This window comes from Eurytemora carolleeae, unplaced genomic scaffold (genome assembly GCF_000591075.1).
Source record: "Eurytemora carolleeae unplaced genomic scaffold, Eaff_2.0 scaffold499, whole genome shotgun sequence".
NCBI lineage: Eukaryota > Metazoa > Arthropoda > Copepoda > Calanoida > Temoridae > Eurytemora > Eurytemora carolleeae.
Window position 1 is genome coordinate 12007 of NW_019396389.1, and position 17478 is coordinate 29484.

A 17478-nucleotide genomic window follows, 5' to 3' on the forward strand; every position below is an offset into this window, starting at 1 on the left:
ATTGAAAAAAACAGTTTACAAAATTATTATGCATGCATATGCAAAAATCCCACAGATTGAGTTCATCTGTACTCAATGGAACCCAGGTTTTATCCCTTTTTAAGACTAAAATGATAAAAATAAAAATACTGCCTACCTTCGTTTTCACAAGGCAGCCTATACAGAACAGAAATGATCCAAGACCGATAAACACACAAAAGAAGGTTACAAAAAACAGGAAAATCTGCAACAAAAAATAAATATCTACAAAATGGAAGGGTTTCTAGGAAACCTTATCTACAGGTGAAAGAGAGGTTTTCCAGTGAAAACTTTCCAACAGAAAGATAAGAAAAGTTTATCTCAACAAACAAAAGTATTTTAAAGCTTTCTTAATTTTGTTTCTAACATATCTTAATTTTTTTTACAAAAGCAGTATTCTCTAAATTTTGCTGTCGAGTAGATATGTTTTTTAATAAAGGTTGTTTTAGATAAAATATGTTAAGTTGGCTCTTCAGAGCAGATTAGATCCAATTCTTTTATAGGTTGGCCAACAACCCTTTTATTTATATCCTCTAGACGAACAATTAATAAAACATCTCTCTATGGGAAGCATAGATAATATTTAGATGGGTTTAGAAATTATTAAGATATCATGATTAGAAAAAGCCATTGAGGAATAGGGGGAGTTTTTTTTTAAAGGATTCTGTAAAAAGTAAGATTTATGTTGCTAATTTGAAAAATGGGTGAGACTGGGGTAAATATTATTCATAAATCAAGTTGAGAAAAAGCCGTTGAGAAATAAGTTTATTGAGAGAGGATTCATTAATAATTATTTTACCGCTTTTTGACCAACATTAACGCCCTATGATTCCCCCAACAGAGGGAGGTTATTTTACTTAAGGTCCCTTAGGTCTTGGGAACTTCCCTGTTAAGTAGTTGTAAATAATTTACAAGTTTTCCCAAAAACTTCGCAAAACGGGTGGTAATTTTGTCGATAAACCACAAATGAAAATTATCAGTTTTCATAGCAAAAACAAGGATAATCTGACATGCCACTATCAATGGAGGATAATCTGACATGCCACTATCAATGGAGGATAATCTGACATGCCACTATCAATGGAGAGTCACTTAAAATTACGTTTACAGTCAATTAAAAAATATGTTCATCAAAACTCAAAAGCTTTGAAATTTAATTCTAAAAATCTTCTTTTTCGTTTGATCATTTATACCGCCATTGTCAGTCCTTCAGTTCATTATTATGATTTATAACTTTCTTGTCTGAGTGTTGAATCTGTAAGAAAATAAATCCCCGCCAAGATTACTAGGTGAGGAAAGGAGAGAAGTGAATGTTTAGCCAAACCTAGGTGATTAGTTGCCTAGTATTGTTAGATCAGTGTGCTCCAGGTGCCAACTTATCTTATATTAGTATCTTGTATACATTGTGCAATGGCAGTGGAGAGGGTCTACTAAAAACGCTAGATTTTGGGTCTGTCGCGAAAATTTCTGGACATTTTTAGAATCTTATCACAACTTTTGGGAAAATGATACAAATCAACATTTGGAGGTGTAACATTTCGGGAACTGGGACATTTAAAAATTCTTAGTTTTGGGGTGAACCAAGAGAATGTTTCCAATGTTTTCTCCATGAATGGGGATTTCCACCCCCTAAAAACTTGAACGCAACTTTAGTAGGGGGCAACTTATGACCTATTTAATTCAATTTCGATTTTCTTAAATAACGACTCTTCACGGATCTAAGTTTTCCACCTCCCATCCAATATTTTGAGATTATTAAGTTTGGTCGTTTTCAGAAAATTATTTTCATAAGAACCTGAACCATAAGTAGAAAAAGGAAAAACTCTTTTCAACCAATTTGTGATTTTTGTGTTTATTGTATTCAAATAATTATTTTTCTGAGGGGGGGGGGGAATAACTTAACCTTAGATGCAGTAGAGGGTATAGATCCAGAGCTGAGAACTGTAATTTTAAACCCAGATAATCCCCAAGGTTTGCCTCCAGTTACAAGTACCAACCTAGAAACAGATACTATAAACCTGAACTTTGAATGCTATGGTTAATCTAAACCCGACAAATCATAAATCCAAGAACTGAAACTAACTCTTTAGATGAACAAAATACTAAAATTGTTAATTTTTTTACTTTCCCCCCAAATGTAACTTTATGTTTTGCTCAGTTTTCATACAACTTTTAGTTACATTATTTTAATAAAGCACTATAGATTCGATTGCTAAGCAGCCTAAGTTATGCAAATTGAAAACCTTATAATAGAAGCTGATTTGTGCTTCCTTAAATATCGCTTTATATTCATTTATATAATAAATTCAGAACAACATCCATGCAACAAATGCAAAAAAAATCGAGTCTTTACCGCAAACTCTGATTTTCTAATCTCTAATTCTTTTCAACCCAATACCATAGACCTTAGATATATCAAAAGATACAGGGTATAAAAAACCTGTAGTGGTAGCTAGATCCTCAATTTTGGACCAACATTAACGATTTTGTACATTTTTAAACTCTACTAAAAATTTATGATCGAATGTAATACATGGACTACCTGAACTATACTTTACTAACTAAACTACCTCACTAAACTTTACTAACTAAACTATGCCTATTGCCTAATCTATACATAACTAACTAAACTACCTGAACTACCAGAACTATACTTTACTAACTAAACTACCAGAACTACCAGAACTATACTTTACTAACTTAACTACCAGAACTACCTGAAGTATACTTTACTAACTAAACTACATAGACTACCTGAACTATACTTAACTAACTAACTTTATCACTAAACTTTGCTAAGTAAACTACCTGAACTAAACTATAATAACTAAACTACCTGATCTAAACTTTACTAACTAAACTACCTGAACTATAATTTACTAACTAAACTACCTGAAATAACTGAGCTATAATTTACTAACTAAACTATACATCGACTACCGGTGCTAAACTTTACTAACTAAACTACCTGAATACCAGAACTTTACTTTACTAACTAAACTACCCCACTAAATGTTTCTAACCAAAATACCTGAAATACCTAAACTATACTTTACTAACTAAACTACATGGACTACTTGAACTATACTTAATTAACTAAACTACCTCACTAAACTTTACTAACTAAACTGCATTGACTACCTGAACTATGCTTTACTATCTTAACTACCTGAACTATACTGAACTAACTAAACTACCTAAACTACCTAAACTACCTAAACTATACTTAACTAACAAAACTACCTGAACTACCTGAACTATACTTAAATAACTTAGCTGCCTGAACTATCTTAACTATACTCAACTATCTAAACAACCTAAACGACCTAAACGACCTAAACTACCTGAACTACTCGAACTACCTGAACAACTTGAACAACCTGAACAACTTGAACAACCTGAACAACCTAAACTACTTGAACCACCTGATATACCTGAATTACCTGAACTTCTTGAACTTCCCGAACTATCTGAACTATACTATAAACTACCTGAACTACCAGAACTACTTAAACGACTTGAACTACCTAAACTTCCCGAACTACCTGAACTACCTGACCTAGCTAAACTACCTGACCTAGCTAAACTACCTGATAAACCTGTCCTGAATAGAGATGGATTGGTTTCTTATTTCTCCACACAGAGTTTCAACACTTCTCAGGGACATACTGTTCTCTCCACCTTACAGAGATCTTTCAATCAAATCAAATCAGACATGAAGGTACGACCTACTTTCCATCCTCCAAATTTGAAGTGAATTTAATAAAACAAAATTAAAGTGAGGTCTCAAGCTTGTAATGCTTGAGTTACACTTCAATCTAATTAGTATCAGTTTATAATTTGAGTTGAATTAGAGCTTAAAGAAACTAAATCTGCAAAATTGTTTAAAAGAAAAATCTTCAAAAACTATTTAGATAGTTTTGCAAGTTATATCTGTAAAAAAAATAACTGTTTTTCATGTGGATAAACTTAGTCGCAATCTTCTTCACCCTGTAATTCATAAACATGATTCTAATATTGTATGTTACCCTCCATTACAACCCTTCCGCTGAGTACCCACCCTTTCCCTTATACTTTTTCAGCCCCTCCTTACTTTATTCCTGATTTATCATCATTGTTTTGTTTAAAATGTAAACTTACAGTGTAAATCCATCTATTTACTTACAATTCTTATTCCTTTATAATGGGCCAACCAATCAAAACAACCAACTCTGGTTAGGCGGGTCCAAACTCCGTAGTAAATTGTGATTTTTTATTTGTATTATCTCGTGCTTTGTAGTTGAATAAAAATATGAATTATGAAAAATGAGTTACATTTCAACCAAATTATTATTCTAGGACTAAGGTATGAGAAAAACATTTTAAGCAAACGTAAATTAAGTAATAATTGACTTAAAAGGAAAACAGATTTTAGGATAAAGTTTTCTACTAATCCTATATCAAACTTTCCTCAACAACCTTCAAGTACTTAAAGGAGAGAGATATAGAGAGTAGGAAGGAGAAGGATACAGAGGGTAGGAAGAAAGAGGAGACAGATGGTAGGAAGTAGGATACAGAGGGTAGGAAGTAGAATAATAAAGAGGGTAGGAAGGGGAAGGATACAGAGGGTAGGAAGGAGAAGAATACATAGCTGAGGTTGGAAGGATTCGCCAGCAGAGTACCTGGAGTAACTAACCTTGTATGTGGAGAAAGTAACCTTAAATCTGGAGTATCTAATCTTGAATCTGTAGTATCTAACCTTGTATCTGGAGTATCTAACCTTGTATCTGTAGTATCTAACCTTGTATCTGTAGTATCTAACCTTGTTTCTGGAGTATCTAAGCTTGTATCTGGAGTATCTAACCTTCTATCTGAGTATCTAACCTTGTATCTGTAGTATCTAACCTTGTATCTGTAGTATCTAACCTCGTATCTGGAGTATCTAACCTTGTATCTGGAGTATCTAATCTTGTATCTGGAGTATCTAACCTTGTATCTGGAGTATCTAATCTTGAATCTGTAGTATCTAACCTTGCATCTGGAGTATCTAATCTTGTATCTGGAGTATCTAACCTTGTATCTGGAGTATCTAACCTTGTATCTGTAGTATCTATCCTTTTATCTGGAGTATCTAACCTTGAATCTGAAGGATCTAATCTTGTATCTGGAGTATTTAACCTCGTATCTGGAGTATCTAACCTTGTATCTGGAGTATCTAACCTTGAATCTGAAGGATCTAATCTTGTATCTGGAGTATCTAACCTCGTATCTGGAGTATCTAATCTTGTATCTGGAGTATCTAATCTTGTATCTGGAGTATCTAACCTTGTATCTGGAGTATCTAACCTTGTATCTGTAGTATTTATCCTTGTATCTGTAGTATCTAACCTTGTATCTGTAGTATCTAACCTTGTATCTGGAGTATCTAACATTGTATCTGGAGTATCTAACCTTGTATCTGGAGTATCTAACCTTGTATCTGGAGTATCTAACATTGTATCTGGAGGATCTGGAGTATCTAATCTTGTATCTGGAGTATCTAACTTGTATCTGGAGTATCTAACCTTGTATCTGGAGTATCTAACCTTGTATCTGGAGTATCTAACATTGTATCTGGAGTATCTAACATTGTATCTGGAGTATCTAACCTTGTATCTGGAGTATCTGACCTTGTATCTGGAGTATCTAACCTTAAATCTGGAGTATCTAACATTGTATCTGTAGTATCTAGCTATCTGTAGTTATCTAGCCTTGTATCTGGAGTATCTAATCTTGTATCTGAAGTATCTAACCTTGTATCTGGAGTATCTAACCTTGAATCTGTAGTGTCTAACCTTGTATCTGGAGTATCTAACCTTGTATTTGTAGTATCTAACCTTGTATCTGGAGTATCTAACCATGTATCTGTAGTATCTAACCTTGTATCTGGAGTGTCTAACCTTGTATCTGTAGTATCTAACCTTGTATCTGGAGTATCTAACCTTGAATCTTGAGTATCTAACCTTGTATCTGGAGTATCTAACCTTGTATCTGGAGTATCTAACCTTGTATCTGGAGTATCTAACCTTGTATCTGGAGTATATCTGGAGTATCTAACCTTCTATCTGTAGTATCTAACCTTGTATCTGGAGTATCTAACCTTGTATCTGTATTATCTAACCTTGTATCTGTAGTATCTAACCTTGTATCTGTAGTATCTAACCTTGTATCTGGAGTATCTAACCTTGTATCTGGAGGATCTAACCTTGAATCTGTAGGAATGAGTTTAAACAATAAGATCCTGAATTCTGTGAGGTCGGGATGGGATCTGATAAGCTGAGTTTATCTATCACCAGTTCACCAAATCTCTGAAAAAAGAGTGACTACTACATTTAACAATTTTGTTCTCGCAAATTCTGTTTTTTTTGCGATTTATAAACTTTGTAATCATTACAGTAAAAATCTTAAGAAACTGGAAAACTTATTGAAAATCTAAATTTTCACACCTTTTTTAACATACATCTTTTATCACTTTTTACCTACAATCAAAATTTTTTAGCGTTACATGCCTTAAATTAGGTATTTTTCGATTCTTTGGGTTTTATCTATCTATTAATCATAAAGCATATTTTTCTCATTTGAAAATTAACAACAAATCAATTATTTTTGATTTGACAGCACACTTTTTTTTATAAAGAAAAAGACCCCTGCATTAATAAGTTTTTATTTAAATAAGAAAAAATTTCTAACTTAATTCCTGAAAATATTTTCTACATTTTCCTTTTCAGAATTTCAGAAAGTTGGCCAACTGAATATTTAAATATTTTCAGAATTTCAGAAAGTTGGCCAACTGAATATTTAAATATTTTCAGAATTTCATAAAGTTGGCCAACTGAATATTTAAATATCTACAACTATGAAATAAATATTCACTATTAATAGTTTTACAAGTTTTAAGTTTGATTAAACTAGAAATGCTCTGCTTTAAATTTCAAATTATTCTTATAATTTATCTATTTCTGGACGTTAAATACCGGAGGGGTGAACAATTCTATAAAGGCTAGAAGAAATATCACAGAAATTTGACTGTATAGACTAAATAAATATTACAGAAATTTAACTGTATAGACTAAATAAATATTAAAGAAATTTGACTGTATAGACTAAATAAATATTACAGAAATTTGACTGTACAGACTACAGAATATCTATTATCTGAATATTATAAACAAAATCTTCTCAACTCCAGAAATAAAGATATCCATTACCCATGAAAGGAAATTAATACCTATTATACCATAACAAACCATAGAAGAAAGAAAATGTAATGAAATAGGAGTAATTACATTATATTTCAGAATAAGGCATTAGAAATGTTTTTTAGTCAAGATTGACCGACCTTTACTAATTTTGTTATTCATTACTATGCTTATAAGGAAAATATGTTTTTTTGGTTTTTATGTCTCAAATCTTAAATCAACTTACCATGTTTTTTTCAACTTGAAGATCGTACTGACAAATCATGTAGGGTTGTAGAACAGGATACAGAGGAGAACTGAGATTAAACTCAAAGTTAAACTTGCTTCCAAGGTTTATGAAGAGAAATCAAATAAAAACTCTATCGACTGCAATAAAAATCTCCAAATCTAGACAGCAGCTTGGGAGAAATACCGAAATTCACATTAGTATTCAAAAGAATCTGGCGTAATGGAGCGGACATTTTCCAAGATCAAGGTCCCAACCTCAACCAAATAGGCCTCAAGGTAAGGATGAAATGTAAAAACTTTCATTAGAAAAATATTCAAGCAAACATTATTTTGGAAAAAGTCAATTTTCTTTCTTTAGGTTTCTTTACATAAAATGTAGATATTTGATAGATAGCTAGATAGATATTTGACTAATGATTTAATAACATATAAAGCTGACCAGAGAAACTAGGGAAACCAGAGGCCGAATTTAAAGAATTTGAGCGGCGGCTTAAATATCATTGGTTCCGCTTAAAATTGTATCAAATGTTTCAAGATTTAAGCCGGCGCTTAATTTAAACCGGGTTTTGGCAGATTTCTAGAGAAAAAGTGTTGACAATAATAAATAAAACTGAGTACTTGTGAGGATTTTGCTAGTCAAATTGAAGTATGTTGTATCTGGGTTTTACGCTATATTTTATGTATTTTACAGGGTGAACCAAATCACATTAGATTTGTTTTGTTTTAGCCCATAGAAACAAAAGAACGGGGTCTATCCTAAGATTGTACATAGTTCATTTATTCTTACTATATTTATATAAGACCGTCTTTCTGTTTATAGATTGAACCTGCAGCTGATTTCTTGAATCCTACTGTGAGCGAATGAACAAATTGGAAAGTAGTCAGGTTTACGATCAACCCAGCAGAATAATGACAACGTGAATACTGGAATAGTATTCTTTATTAAACAGTAGAGTGACCGATTTACGTCGTTTTATAGGTTAATTACGGAAACCAGAAACTCCCAGGCAACTACAGAAACCAAGGAAACTAGGGACATCAGGGGATACAGGGTAATTACGGAAATCAGGGAAACCAAGGAAACCAGTGAAACTGAAGAAACAAAGGAAACCAGGGAAACTAAGGAAACCAAGAAAACCAAGGAGACCTGATGATGTTAACAGCAATCCAGAGATACAATGAGATACAATGCACTGAGGTTGAAACCACTTTTGACGGACGCTTTAGTATTACGCAACCATTGAGAAATACTAAAACGCAAAATTGAGGAGTGTAACAAACAATCATATGTACACTTTGTGTACAATAAAGAGAAACTCACGAACTTTTCATTCGTTTCTACTCAAAATTTCCTTAAAATCTAAAAAGAATACCGATCAAATTGAGATTTTTTAAAAGAACACACTGAACTTGTGTGAAATACATTCGTTCATTAGTTCAATCTTTCTACATGAATTTTTTTTAAACCAACATTTAAATCAATTTTAATCTGAATTCCTGATTGTTAGTTCGCCAGTTTCCCTGTAAAGAAACAGACATAAAAGTAAAGAAATATGAATACATGGTAAAGACAGAGTTCCAATAACACATTTGCATAAAAGTGAGAATATTCTTGTGCACAAAAGAGGAAAAGCTTAGATATATTTAATTCAAATTCAAGTAAAATCTAAATTTATAAAATAAACAATTTTTTAACTTACAAAACATTTCAAAAAGGGTTGTGGTGACGATTAACTTGATTCTATTTCCCTGAGTATTTCTGATCTGTGGCAGTCTCCACATGCAACCTTGAAAACAAAACATAAACCTTATTATATCATATCTGTTCGGTTCCATAGTAGTAAAGCTATCGTGTAAGAATTCCCATTATTACACGGTTCAGGAGGAAAATTTTAATATTGTTCGCTTCCTTGCGTTTAAGAATGCTTATTCTTACACTGAAGGTGTAGAATTTTCATTCTTTAACGCTCCGACCGTGTAAGAATGGGAATTATTACACGGTCAGAGCGTGAACGAATGTATATTCTTACACGCTCCAAGCATTAAAGAATGGAAATTCTTACACTAGTTGAAGAATATTCATTCTTACACGCTCCTTATATTGATCTTTCAGTATAGATCAATATAGATATTAACTTAATTATTTTGTACTGACAACATGCACAGGGCAAACTCACCTTTTTCTTTTACATTAATACATACAAACTTACCTTTTTTAACTTAAAAACAACATGCTCACTTACCTTTTTCTTTTATATCAAAACATGCAAACTTACCTTTTTTACTTTATTAAAACATGCTCACTTACCTTTTCATGCTCACTTACCTTTTTTGTTTTTTGAAGTATTGATATACCTTAATTCAGAAATATCAATTTGAATCTCAACCCTAGTCCTGACAGAAGAGTGGAAATTAACATTTTCTGACCATTCTCAAAAATATGGACGATGCTTTTAGCCTTCCATTAGACACTTCCATCAAACTGCCGAGTCTTAAAGCATACTGCCCGACTGCCTACTTTATTAATTTTTTTTCAGTTCATTTTCATTCAAACCAAGTTCGGTGAGATTTTGCAAATCTCTGCATACTTGTATAGTATGGTCAGAGCTTTTCAGTCTGAGTCACCATATCTCACAAAGTTCGAGATGAGGAAGTGAAACCACAATCAAAACCAAAAAAAATATAAAAACTTATCATTGAAATATTAGTGTCACATTTTTAATGGAGTCTTAGCACTCCATAGCAATGAAAACAAACCAGTAAATCTTGCTTCATGAATAAAAGACAAAGATCTTCATCAGTTCATGTTGAACTGATTCTTACTAGATAACCTGATTTTATCTCCTCTTTTTGGAAGATTTAGGATCTAATATCCAGAAAATGATTTCTTCTATAAATGAAGACACGATATTGTTCAGTAGATTAAGACAACCCAATACAATACCTTCTCACCATCTAAAAAAAACTCAGGGCACATTTAACATGCTGTATATCAATAACTTGAAAAAACGAGCAAAATCATTAGAAATTGGTAAACAAACTAAACTAAACTAAATTAAGGAAACAATCACACCACATGCATTACTTTCAAATTAAGAACCAATTTTTACTTTTAAAATGTTTTTTTAACATTAGAAAAATAAAAAAGCTTTAGTCAGAACAAGAGCATAAAACTTATTTGCAACCTTTCATAATGTGAACTGTTCCAACTTAAAATAGTCGGATTTCACCAGAATTATTTTTTAATATAATTTCTTGGGTATGTGCCCATGGAACCTCACAAATATGATATAATAATAATCTTATGAGGATAAAAATGTAATAATGGAATTCTTAAACTCGATGAAATAATCTTGATGCATTCTTTAACTCAGGCCTGCGGCCTTCGTTAAAGAATGCATCAAGATTATTTCATCTCGTTTAAGAATTTCCATTATTACATTTTTTTCCTCATAAGATTATCATATTCCTACAGACATCTCCTCTGCCAAAAAAGCCTGAAACCCCCCCCCTCGATTTTGTTACTGTGATACCAATACATGACGTTTCAGCAAAAAATTTCAAAAGCTAAAATTTTAGGCGTTCTGAGCTTTTCCTGGTAACTATAATTTCTTTATAAAAGTTAACCCACTCAAACTTAAATTTTTATAGTTAACTCACTCAACTTTAAATTTTTAGAATTAACCCACTCAACCTTAAATTTCTAAAGTTAACCCTCTAAACTTAAAATTTTTAAAGGTAACCCACTCAACTTTAAATTTTTAAAGGTAACCCACTCAACCTTAAATTTTGAGAATTAACCCACTCAACTTAAAATTTTTAAAGTTAATTCACTCAACCTAAAATTTTTTTAATTAACCCACTTAAACTTGAATTTTTAGAATTAACCCACTCAACCTTAATTTTTTAAAGGTAACCGACTCAATTTAAAATTTTTAAAGTTAACCCAATCAAACCTTTTGTAATAACCGGCCTCAACCATAAATTTTTAGAATTAATCCACTCAACCTTAAATTTTTTAAGTGAACCCACTCAACCTTAAATTCTTTAAGTGAACCCACTCAATTTAATATTTTTAGAATTATCCCACTTCACTTTAAATTTTTTGGAATAAACCAACTCAACCTTAAATTTTTAAAGTTAACCCACTAACCTTAAATTTTTAAACCAAGGTGACAAACCTGGAGGAAAAATGAGCAAGGTTGGGTTGATATGATTCTAATGCAGGATATAGAATAGTTAGATCTGTCTTGACTAAAGATTATGTCATTCTTCGCAAAACTCACAAAAGGGTCTAGATATTTATTTTAGGTGAAATATGTCAAAAAGGACAAAAATAAAGCAAAAATAAATATTTAAGAACAGTTTAAAAACGAGATTATTCATAAAACTTCTCATGAATTTTAAATTTTCGAAATCAAGGGGGGTATTAAGTGGGAGGGTATGTGAGCTCCCCCCCCCCCCCGGATCAGTAAAATCAATGGTTTTCATGTTATTTTGGGCCCCAACTGGGAAAGTTTCTGAATAAACCCCTCTTTCCAACTGTTGACTTTCAAACTATGAACTCTGCAAGATATAATAGTCAACGTTTACATTATTAAAGGTTTATACCATAAGGTTGAAAAGAAATAGGAATTTAAAATTTAATTTTGTTGCGAGTATTTAGTTTCTTTGAGTTTAAAATATGTAAATATGTCTTTAGTTCCTGCATTCTATAGAAGAGGAGGCAGTAGTATCTGTTGACACTAAACCATTGACACTTTATTCATCAACAAATTTGTAACTTTTTAAATATGTTTAACAAGTTTGATGAGATATTTTATTTGAATATCATTTAAATTTTCTTTATTCATTAATTCTTCTCTTTCCTTTATTTTAAACTAGCTTGGGAACCCAGCTTTGCCTAGAAATCTAAACTTTTCCGATAAATGCCGACTAACTCAACATTGTGCTGTGATTGGACAGACAAACAGAGGTTGCTACTTTATGTATAAAGATAAGAAAAATTTTAGCTCAACATTTGAAAAACTTCTTCTGATTGTCATCCTTGAAATTGAAAAAAATCATCTTAACTTCGTAATTTATTGTCATTGCAAAGTTCGCACATGTTTAAACGAGTTTTTTTTTATTCATAAGTTTCGTAAAATTACAAAAGGACTCATTAGGTAATTATTCTCCAAAATAAAATTTCTGAGAAACTGGAGACCTTGGGTAGAAGTTAAGTTTGTATGAAAAATTAATTAAGAAAATTATCTATCTAATTATGTATTTGCTTTGCACATTTGTTTGTTTCCAATATACGTCAAAATTACTAAACCCATCGAGTCTAATTTTTTTTGGTGGCAAATCAAGGAAGGTTTATGAACGGTTAAATAAGACAGTGTCGACATTATCGTTTTCGAAAAATAATCAATTTCAAAAAAAAATCTACTAAAATTTTTGCTCTTTTGTAGTACTACGATTAATGGCGGAAAAAATGGAAACTGTTCAAAAGGAAGAACGTAATTTGAAAAAAGGCGTGAAGCGCCCTGATATGCACTGCAGCCTAATAAAAATTTATTTTACTTTTGCACCAAATGGTATTTTTCCTCAAAATAGTTTTCACAAAATTATTTCTGATTAGAAAATCACCCGAAGGTTTAAAATATAAAAGAAAAATTATTTCAGAAAAAACACAATATTTAAATTTAAAATTCAAAAATTTAAATTTAAAAATCTCTTTTTCAGAAATAATTATTTATAAATCAAAAAAAGGAAACATTTATTTTGTTTGCACAAAACTACTGAGTAAAGGAATTAAAATATATTTTCTGCGTGTCGAAAAAAGTAGTTGGTTCCTGAAAACTGGTCTATATGTCGAGGATGTGCACTAGAATAAGTCTGGAATCCCAGTTCTCTGCATAGCTGGGTAATAATACTAATTACTCTACTACTAATGGAATTTCTCAGCGTAGATCTTATATCTTGTTAAGTAATTAGATCAGCTAATTCTATTCAGGGGCGGGCGCTTAAACATTAAAGAATATGACAAGGGGGGGCGTAACCACGCGCATATGCGCGAAAAAAAATTGAACTGAAAACTGAAAGAAAAGCGTTAAATTCCAATTTCTTATTTGATCAAAAAATATAAGTTTACCAACTCCAGTTCCACCACTTTCTATCTGTAAACTCCAGTTCTCCTACTTTCTATCTTTAAATTCCAGTTCTCATACTGTCTATCTGTAAACTCCAGTTATTCCACTTTCTATTTGTAAACTCTGGCTGTCCTGTAATAAATATCCATTTGTAATAAGTATCGTGTAATTTGGTTTCGTGTGGATCGTGTCCTGTTTTAGACATTGATCAATTGATTGTCCGTATTGACACTGATAGCTAATGATCGCGCCCAGTGTAGTGGTGTTGATAGTTCAAAGGATTGTAGCCCGTGTGGATCGTGTCCTAGTTGAGACATTGATCAATTGATTGTTAGTGCCCGTATTGACACTGATAGCTAATGAAATCGCGCCCAGTGTAGTGGTGTTGATAGTTCCCGGGTTTGCAGCCGTCTGGATCGTGTCCTGTTTGACTTTGATAGCAGACGGATGTTACCTGGACTGGTACAGTTTGGGACGAACTTTTAATAGTATGATGTTTACTACAGTCCTACTTTCTATTTGTAAACTCCAGTTCTCATACTTTCTATCTGTAAACTTCAGTTCTCCTAGTTTCTATCTGTAAACTCCAGTTTCTATCTGTAAACTCAGTTCTCATATTTTCTATCTGTAAACTCCAGTTCTCCTACGTTCTATCTGTAAACTCCAGTTCTCCTACTTTCTATCTGTAATCTCCAGTTCTCATACTTTCTATCTGTAAACTCAGTTCTCATATTTTCTATCTGTAAACTCCAGTTCTCCTACGTTCTATCTGTAAACTCCAGTTCTCCTACGTTCTATCTGTAAACTCCAGTTCTCCTATGTTCTATCTGTAAACTCCAGTTCTCCTACGTTCTATCTGTAAACTCCAGTTCTCCTATTTTCTATTTAACTCCAGTTCTCCCACTTTTTATCTGTAATTTTACAGGCATATAAGTATAAATAATAAGATGAGAGAACAATTTTACCGGGTATTTCAGTTCATTTATTCAATTTTATTTTCGTTGTATCTTACATACCTTGATGCTTTTATTTCATATAATGGATTTCCTTAGGGGGGCCAGACCCTCCCCTTTCAGGAGCTCAGAAAGGGGCGTGGCCCCCCCCCCTTAATCCGCCACTGATTCTATTAAAAAGATCTTGCATATGTACTCTAAAGGATAATGTAGGACCCAAAATTTCCAGAATATTCAGTTCGCCGATGAAAAAGGTAGATTTGTTAACATTTTTACATATCGAAAATAACTCAATAATCTGCTTACTATAAAAAAGATTTTAGCTTATTATGCAGTTAAGGTATTTTGGTTAACTTTCAGATACATAGCTAGTTTGTTTTATTTTGGGAGTCTTTTAAGCGATTAAATTTTTTTTGGCTACGCACTTCGTCATTAATTGGAATAAAATCAAAAATATTTTTTCCTTATCATGTTTAGTGGGACACTCCGTGTGTTCAGCAGACAAGGTTCTGTTTCGCTACTTAGCGATTTCCCTAAAGACCTAATATATGTACCGTGTGGTATTTCTCAGGACCGGATCGTAAGACTCCCTTCTCTCAATGCTCTTCATAACAAAAGGATGATAATAAGGTTCCGAACGTTTATTTCTCTGAGTCTTCAATCTAAATAAGTTTAATAAACCCACAGAAAAAGCTTTGAGTGATAAATCATACGAATACAACAAATAATTCACTCAGGCATTAAAAAACTGTGGCGAGGAACCAACAAACACATATACAAATATCAATCATACTATAATCAAACGATAAGCATAAGTATATATAAGAATAATTACCACAGTGATCCCAGAATTCTGGACACGGTTAAAACTTGCAAGACGAATAAAGATATACTGATATAAACTATTTACTACTCCGCGAGAAATCTTGCGCCTGCGTAGTCAGTCTGTAAACAGTTCCTAAAACTAGTTCTTTCACAATACATTCCGTACAGATCTTCAGGGAGAACTCAGAAATACACAGGGGTGACAAGCAGACTTTATACACGCAGCATGGCTCGCGTAACAGGTTCAATTAAGATATAGTTCTTTTTTTTAATTAAATTTAGTTACTACCAGATAAAAAGTAAAATAACTTTATTCGAGTAATTTTTCCTGGTGAGAAAGTAGCGAAATACTCCTCCTGTAAAAAGAAAAAAATATTTTTAAAATAAAAGTTCTGAGATCTTACAAAATAACTATTGTTAAATAAATAAAAAAAAATGTGTAATTAATTTTCTGTTGAACCCTTGAAACCGTCATTTTACGCCCATTTGATCCTGAAAATGTCTGATTTTTCTCTATTAATCTGAACAAGACAAAATAACCATTAAAACAAATATGGCAACAAAATAGAGAATCGTTTTCTTTTATAAGATTCCTGTTGACCAGGGGTATTATTTGATATGATATTTTCCTCAAATGTTTGTGGATCCGGATCCAGGAAACCAAAATGTTATGGATCCTGATCCTAAAATGGAACTATGGTAATTGGAGCAGAACATGTTTGCGATCCATTTGTTTAAAAGAGAAGCACTGTAAAATGTAGAATTTGTAAAATGTAGAATGTAGAAATACAAACCCTGTTATGGAGTTTAGGCAGATGGGTTTAGGTTTAGAGTTCTCCATGATGTGAAGAAAATATAGAATACTAACCCTGTTATGGAGTTTAGGCAGATGGGTTGGGGTTTAGAGTTCTCCATGATGTGAAGAAATATAGAATACTAACCCTATTATGGAGTTTAGGCAGATGGGTTGGTGTTTAGAGTTCTCTATGATGTGAAGGAAATATAGAATACTAACCCTGTTATGGAATTTAAGCAGGTGGGTTGGGGTTTAGAGTTCTCTATGATGTGAAGGAAATATAGAATACTAACCCTGTTATGAAGTTTAGGCAGATGGGTTGGGGTTTAGAGTTCTCTATGAAGTGAAGGAAATATAGAATACTAACCCTGTTATGGAGTTTAGGCAGATGGGTTGGGGTTTAGAGTTCTCTATGATGTGAAGGAAAAGGTTTGATTCTCCAGTTAAACCTCTAAAATATAATTAAACTAGGTTTTAGGGTGCTTCGTTTTACAAATCAAATTTTGTTAAGGGCAAATTTTTTATAATTCGATCATCTATAAACCTTCCCTGGGGCACTTGAGGTCCCAAAAAAAATTTAGGCCCTATCGGTTCAGCTGTTTTATCGTTTATTGGATACAAACAAACAAACTAACACCAAAACGCCTCTGCCGACCAATATGAGTTACTTCTATCTAAAGGATGCTTTATCGATTGCATTAATGTCCGATTGAACTAACGTAAATTAAACAAAAGTGGGTTTATCAAAAATAGTAAAAAATATTTTACTACGCGAATGATCTAAAAAAGTTTTGCGATTAAAGTAATTTTTTTCGCCCTTTCTAATTTGAGTGATTTTTAGAGTGCAATTATTATTGTTGTTTGATAAAGTTTCATAAACCACGAAATTTAACGAAATTTTAGTTCAATTTAACATTGAATCAATGAATCAATGAAATTTCATCTAAGGATAAATTTTTGTGCAGAAATTTCAAAGTCTAAAACAAACAATTTAAGTGCCATTAACGGTAAAATTTAAATTTGATAGAACAGGTTTTCTTCACTTGTACGAAAATATGTTCATTCGGAGCCCATACAAAACATATCGTCACTGAACTTATCACCACAAAACTTATCTTTTCAAAACTTATCAGCGACAAAACTTATCATTACAAAACTTATCAAACTACAAAACTTATCTAACAACATAACTTATCAAAACAAAACTTATCAAACTCAAAAGTTATCAACTACAAAATTTATCAAACTATAAAACGTATCAAACTCAAAACTTATCAACAAAATTCATGAATCTAAAATTTCAAATC

At 32.2% G+C, this 17478-nt stretch overlaps 2 protein-coding genes across 5 annotated transcripts in view; both read right to left on the reverse strand.

Moving 5' to 3' along the window:
• LOC111702276 (uncharacterized) overlaps nt 1–17478 on the reverse strand; it is a gene marked incomplete at its 3' end in the record, with an annotated part of 29588 nt that overhangs the window by 10065 nt on the left and 2045 nt on the right. For 3 of the 4 annotated variants that reach the window (XM_023473914.1, XM_023473913.1, XM_023473911.1), the window contains 12 exon segments: nt 137–223; nt 1922–2015; nt 3609–3699; nt 6242–6344; nt 7462–7531; nt 8961–8980; nt 9209–9250; nt 11645–11717; nt 12169–12208; nt 13301–13367; nt 15704–15731; nt 16539–16622. In XM_023473914.1, coding sequence (XP_023329682.1) covers nt 137–223; nt 1922–2015; nt 3609–3699; nt 6242–6344; nt 7462–7531; nt 8961–8980; nt 9209–9250; nt 11645–11717; nt 12169–12208; nt 13301–13367; nt 15704–15731; nt 16539–16622 — 799 coding nt within the window. 4 annotated transcript variants of the gene reach the window in all.
• Nucleotides 3965–6244, reverse strand: LOC111702277 (neuroblast differentiation-associated protein AHNAK). Its single transcript, XM_023473916.1, has 3 exons — nt 6200–6244; nt 5604–6062; nt 3965–5469 (listed from the first exon to the last, which is right to left on the reverse strand). The coding sequence occupies exons 2-3, from the start codon at nt 5708–5710 to the stop codon at nt 4857–4859; spliced, it is 720 nt and encodes a 239-aa protein (XP_023329684.1). The 5' UTR covers nt 5711–6062; nt 6200–6244; the 3' UTR covers nt 3965–4856.

What these genes read in the sequence shown, in the direction of transcription:
- LOC111702277 (XM_023473916.1), bottom strand. Translation starts at nt 5,710, where the DNA reads ATGTTAGATACTCCAGATTTAAGGTTAGATACTCCAGATACAAGGTCA. An exon ending in TTAGATACTCCAGATACAAT is followed by an intron (nt 5,470 to 5,603) that starts GTTAGATACTCC and finishes TCCAGATACAAG; the next exon opens with GTTAGATACTCCAGATACAA.